The sequence below is a fragment of the Protobothrops mucrosquamatus genome, unplaced genomic scaffold, assembly GCF_001527695.2.
Source record: "Protobothrops mucrosquamatus isolate PMUCROS unplaced genomic scaffold, P.Mucros_1.0 scaffold11095, whole genome shotgun sequence".
Lineage (NCBI taxonomy): Eukaryota > Metazoa > Chordata > Lepidosauria > Squamata > Viperidae > Protobothrops > Protobothrops mucrosquamatus.
In genome coordinates, this window is record NW_015396877.1 from 879 (window position 1) to 6,449 (window position 5,571).

The following is a 5,571-nucleotide window of genomic DNA, read 5'->3' on the forward strand; positions in this document are numbered from 1 at the left end:
ACTCGTGGACTTCAACTCCCAGAATTCCTGAGTCAGCATGGCTCAGCATAGAAACCTCTCCCTTTCCCCTCAGCATGGCTGGCTCAGGAATTCTGGGAGTTGAAGTCCACGAGTCATAAAAGAGCCAAGGTTGCCTACCCCTGGTCTAGGCTGAGTCTCTTCCCGTCTCCCAAGGTATTTCTCACACACCATTACATCTTTGTAGGTATAGTGAGGATTGAGTAGTCTCATTTTCTAGGTACCCCACAGAATCAAAAACTCCTCTATTTGTGTCTGATTTTTCCTCTAAGGGTCCTCTCCCACAGGATAAGCCAAAAAGTGTGCTCCTTTATTAGCTACAAAAATGTTTCAATAAAAATGTTATTAATTGCAAGAAAACATTCTATCAATAGAGGAGAATATTTGTAGCTCAGGTTTGAAATGAGGGGGTCCTTGGTGCTCTCTGAGCTTGGTTGCTTTCTTGCAGGCATTTCATTATCCAAACTAGGTAACTTCATCAGTGCTAGTAGGGAGTGGGGTTTGCTCTCTGTTTATATTCTAGTGGCTTGCTCTGGGGTGGTCTTACAGATTCTTTGCTTGGGCTGTTTACTCTTAGCTTGTTTGGCTGTTCTTTGTTTGGAGTATTGTTTGCTGCTTGATTGCTACGATTCCAATTCAGTCCATATCAATATATTTTAATTGTGAAAATGCACAGCCAAGGCCAGCTGTGTTTTGACAGATACACGAAAAGCACCTTCAACAAAGAAATAGCCCTTGAAAGACAGGGAAGCCACTCACCTTTAAAAGCTGATGTTTTATAATTATGCTGTATGGCACCAACCATATCCTTCCAGAAGTCATATTTTCTTCTAGAGCTGTGCTGCAAGCATAAAGAAACCCCGTTGCCTTTTTCATTGTAAATAGTTTTTCTAGCAAACAATGAGAAAATAAGCTAACAATTGCAAGCATAGTCTGAAATACAAGGCAGCCACATAGGGTTTCCTCATTCAGGATTCCAGCCAGTCCTTTTTCCTTACTCCATCACCCTGTTTCTGTTATTCATCCCTCCCTGATTTTGCTAATTAATATGTAGGACTGGATTTACTCATGTGATGCAAAGATGTGATTATGCTCTTTCATTATTGCATTATTGGCTTGATTTTTTTTTTACTCTTCTCTTCCTCTTGAACTACCAATTCCCTACATCGGGGGGGGGGGGGGTGTCAAACTGCCAGCCCGTGGGCTGGATGCGTCATGTGGAAGCTGTGCCCACCCCAGCTCCAGCAAGGGGAAAAAAGTCACAATACATCGCGACATGTCACGTGGTGTAAGAGTCATTTTAATATTAAAAAAAAAACCAAAAGCAAAAACGCTATTCATCACAGGAAGGGAGTAAAACCGATTCCTCACAGGCATCACTACAGTACATAAATGATGGTTGCTGATCCTTACAACAAATCTTATCTGTTTCCAGATGACTATTTTGAGAAACTCTCTTTTTAATGATGCCTAACATGAGCATAAAAGCCTTGTTTTTCATGTGGGTCTCTGGATGAAGCAACATTGGCCCACTGACTCAAAAGAATATGGAAGCCAATATAAAGAAAGGAATGGGTTTAATAAGTTTAGAGTCTTGATAAAAAAATAAAAATAAAAATAAAAGCTTCATTTCATGCTTGCCTGCTTGCCACCAGACATGGCTTCCCTTATCAGACCTACATTTTTATCCATCTTTTCAGGTTTTATACAAAAAAAAAAAAAAAAAAGGAATACATTTGAAGCAATAATGGCAAGTTAGTAGAACATATACAGTAATAAATACACTAAAAAAAGAATTTTCCTGCTTAGTCCATAAATCTTCAGAACAAGAGATTTATTAGGATTTTCACAGAAATGATGTCTGAGTTTCAGGGACAAGCCAATAAGCAGAATCAGTGTCCTATTTGGAGGTATGGCTGTCAAATGGAAACAGAGATAGGCATGGACACTCTTTAACTCCTTAAGAAAAGAAACAAATTCCTTCAGAATTCTATAGATATGTGATTTAGTTCTAGCTCAGGCATGTCAAACTGCCGGCCTGCGGGCCAGATGCATCATACTAAAACCGCGCCCACCCCATTGCCGGCAATGGGGAAAAAGTCGCAATACGTTGCGCGACGTCACCTGATGTCACGAGTTTGACATGCCTGTTCTAGCTCATTCCTGTGACTCACTGCCGTAAAGCAGGAGTAAAGAATTTGAACCCTGAAAGAATGTTCAAGCTTCATGTAACATGTGAGAAGGAAAAGTATTAGGAGGAGCAGAAGCAGGAGGAATATTAATTCAAATGTATCTCCCTTGAGCTCCAAATCTGATGCTCCAAACCTAATTAGTACTTACTTTGTCTAAACCATCCACAATCCGTCCACAAAGAAGTGACCCAGGCAGATCAAAGTAATTGTCATAGGCATAGTATTTAGCTGCAAAGACAAGAAATGGAATGCCATATTAGACACCAAGTGGACAAATCAACATTTTATTAAGAAAATTATTACTTATTTACTATAATAATAATGATATCTGCAAAATTTCCCCTTGTATAACATCAACCTATTATATAGGCTATGTCCATGTAATACCTGAACGAGAAATCATTCCGCTCATTGTCTTAAAGTGTTTCCACTCCCTCCTTCCATATTTGTCCAAGATCTCTCCAGAAGTCATACGTTTTGTACCATGACTTGCCCTGTTTGAGGGAAGAATCAGATATGTTATTATACTTTATGTTTTTTGATTTCTCCCTTCCAACATTATAATAGAATTCTATAACTGCTAAAAAAGGATCATTTACAGATTACAATTCACCACCTATAAAATAAGTAGAATTAATTTGTCCTATTTACACATACCAACTTATATTCTCTCCCTCACACAAAAGTTATAGAAACACATGCACTCTCCCTCTTTCCAGTAGTACTAGCGGAGAAGAGGAAAATAGAATGTGGATAAGTAAGAGATAGTTGAACTGGGTAAGGAAGGGAAAAGAAGCATGGGCTGGAGACAAGATGACAGGAAGATGGAATTGAATAGGCAAGGAAAGAAAAGTAAGAGGATTTGTTTAAGAATTTTAAAGTTTTAACGATATTAGGCAAAACAACCTTGCCAAGGAATGGCTGCTCTTCCACAACATCAATGATCTTCATAGTGATGTTTGCCATCATTCACAACTCTTTGCTTTCAATGATACCTGTTATTATTTTGATAATTGTTTTGTCACTTAGTGACAGCACTCCTGGTCCCAATTGCTGTTGTAACCCAAGGACTGCCTCTATTAGAAGTAAATCATTATTATGATCAATTAAGTGGGAGACAGGGCTTAAGGCAGACTCCCCAAACTGGTGGTCTCAATATTGCTCAGAATTACAAAAATAATATTAGAATCATGACAGGATTGATATGAGATAGAAATTCAAGCCCTGTGGTCTCAATACATAGGAGAGGGATGATATGATTGTACTTTGAAAACAGAACATTGTGAGAAAGTTAATAAATTATATAACACAAACTTTTAACAAGAATTTAAATGTTACCTCAAAATAGTTCCATCATCTGAAAGTTTAAGAAAGTTCCCTTCTTCCAAGTCCAGCACCAAGCCCTTGCAGCTATATGAGTTCAGGTTCACCAATGGAAGAAGAAAAAGAGGTACATTATGAGCAAGCTTCAAAATACATGGAGACCCTGTAAACTATGCTACAGACTGTGGTCTTAAATGCTACAGGGGCAGTAGAAATAATCAGGAGATAATCAGAGATAATCAGCACTTACTGTAGTATTAGATCAGACATGTCAAACTCAGGACGTCATGTGACGTCGCGCAATGTATAGGTTTTGCCACTGCCGGCAATGGGGTGGGCGTGGCTTCCGCATGATGCGTCCGGCCCATGGGCCGGCAGTTTAACACCCCTGTATTAGATGAATACCTAGGAGCTTAGCATAACTTGCACAATATGGGAAAAGGATATTAATCCATAGTCTAGGTTCCTAATCAATACAATCAAGAAACTAAATATTTTGGAAAATACATGGACAGGCCAAAGGAAATCTATGGCCTTTGACATGTTGATAAAATCCCTTTGCAAGCCCTCAAATTAGACCTGTCAATTGATGTATCCTTCAGTGTCAGAAAGAGAAAGAAAACAAGAAAAGGATGCAATAGAGGCAAATATGTGTAGCTCGAGTGCAGGATGAGGGTGAAAGTTCGTTCTCTGAGCGTGTGGGTTGGTTTCCAAACGCCTAACAAAAAATTCAGAAACCAACCCACAAGCTCAGGAAACGGACCTTCAACCTCAAGAAAAGGATGGTTGCCTGGAACACCCTCCCATTTACTCTATTCATATAACAGGCAATGAAAAGGAAGGGTGTTCTCATTCAGCCTCATTCAAAGGCTGCAGAGAAAGGCTTACTTATTTATTATAAGGCAGGCAGAGAATGAAGAAGAAGAAAATGCCAGCTACTCAAAGGATGGGATGAGAATCCATGCTCATTAGACATCCATTACACATGATGAATTTTTAGTATAGCACAATAAAGAAACACTCTTATACCCAGGAAGTCAGGATAAATATTGTCTGGAGAAAATAGGGAAGCGGGATATAGTCCACCAATATCGCCACCCTACAGTTGCAATCCTATATGTTCTTACTTGGAATAAATTATATTGAACTTAATGGGGTATACTTGCTTCTGAGAGACTGCTCAGTTAATAACTTTTAAATACAGGCAGATTCTTCTTCTAGAAGCAACTAATGAGACAAACAGAGGATACTGAAGGTAATTAAAAAAAAAATCACTGACCAGAAATCCCAGTGTTCAGGCATCACATTCAGAAGCTCTTTACTATATCCTTTTCTTTTCACCATGTACTGAGCGAAGCTGTCATATATAAGCTACAAATTAAGAAAAACATTTAATGCTATGTAAAAGTATATTGAGACACTATTGCTTCACATTCAGGATCTTATGAACGACAACCAATGTTCTGTATGTAAAAATTAGCAATGTAGATGAGCTTTTAATTATCTGATTCTTTAGCAAAAGTTAGACTTTAAGAATGGCAACATGTTCAAATACATCAAGGTCCCTCAGGGTGTTCTGATCCTAATAGCAGCTGAAATCAGTTCACAGTTTAAAATGGAGCATTATATATACATAGCAAACTGCTTAAAATACATGAACCAGAGCTTATTAAATAACCATGAATGTAATTTCCATGCATTTATGTTAGTTTTAATAGGCAAACTCAGGAATGTGTACTATATGTAAAACCCAACCCAACCTTGGACTTACTCTTGTGTAAGAATACATAAAATTCAAAGGCTGACTTAAGAATTATGCCATCATCTAAAATAATAATAATAACAAAAACAACAACGTGACAGTGCCTGGAGACAGCAGAATAGACGAGAAAGAACTGGAGAAGATAACAAAATACAAAGACCTACAAATAGAAATAGAAAGACTGTGGCAAAGGCAAGCAAGGGTAGTACCAATAGTAATAGGCGCCTTGGGTGCAATCCCAAAACAACTTGAACACCATTGGCACTGACAAATTCG

The 5,571-nt window shown here is 38.3% G+C and overlaps 1 protein-coding gene across 1 annotated transcript; it reads right to left on the reverse strand.

Annotated features, from left to right (window-relative positions):
- Positions 1–733: 733 nt before the first annotated feature.
- Positions 734–4,904, reverse strand: LOC107301265 (5'-nucleotidase domain-containing protein 1-like; the record flags this gene model as incomplete). Its single annotated transcript, XM_015830514.1, has 5 exons — positions 734–859; positions 2,359–2,438; positions 2,598–2,704; positions 3,549–3,620; positions 4,813–4,904. Coding segments are annotated over 5 exons (477 nt in total), but the record flags the coding sequence as incomplete, so codon positions are not given.
- Positions 4,905–5,571: the final 667 nt, after the last annotated feature.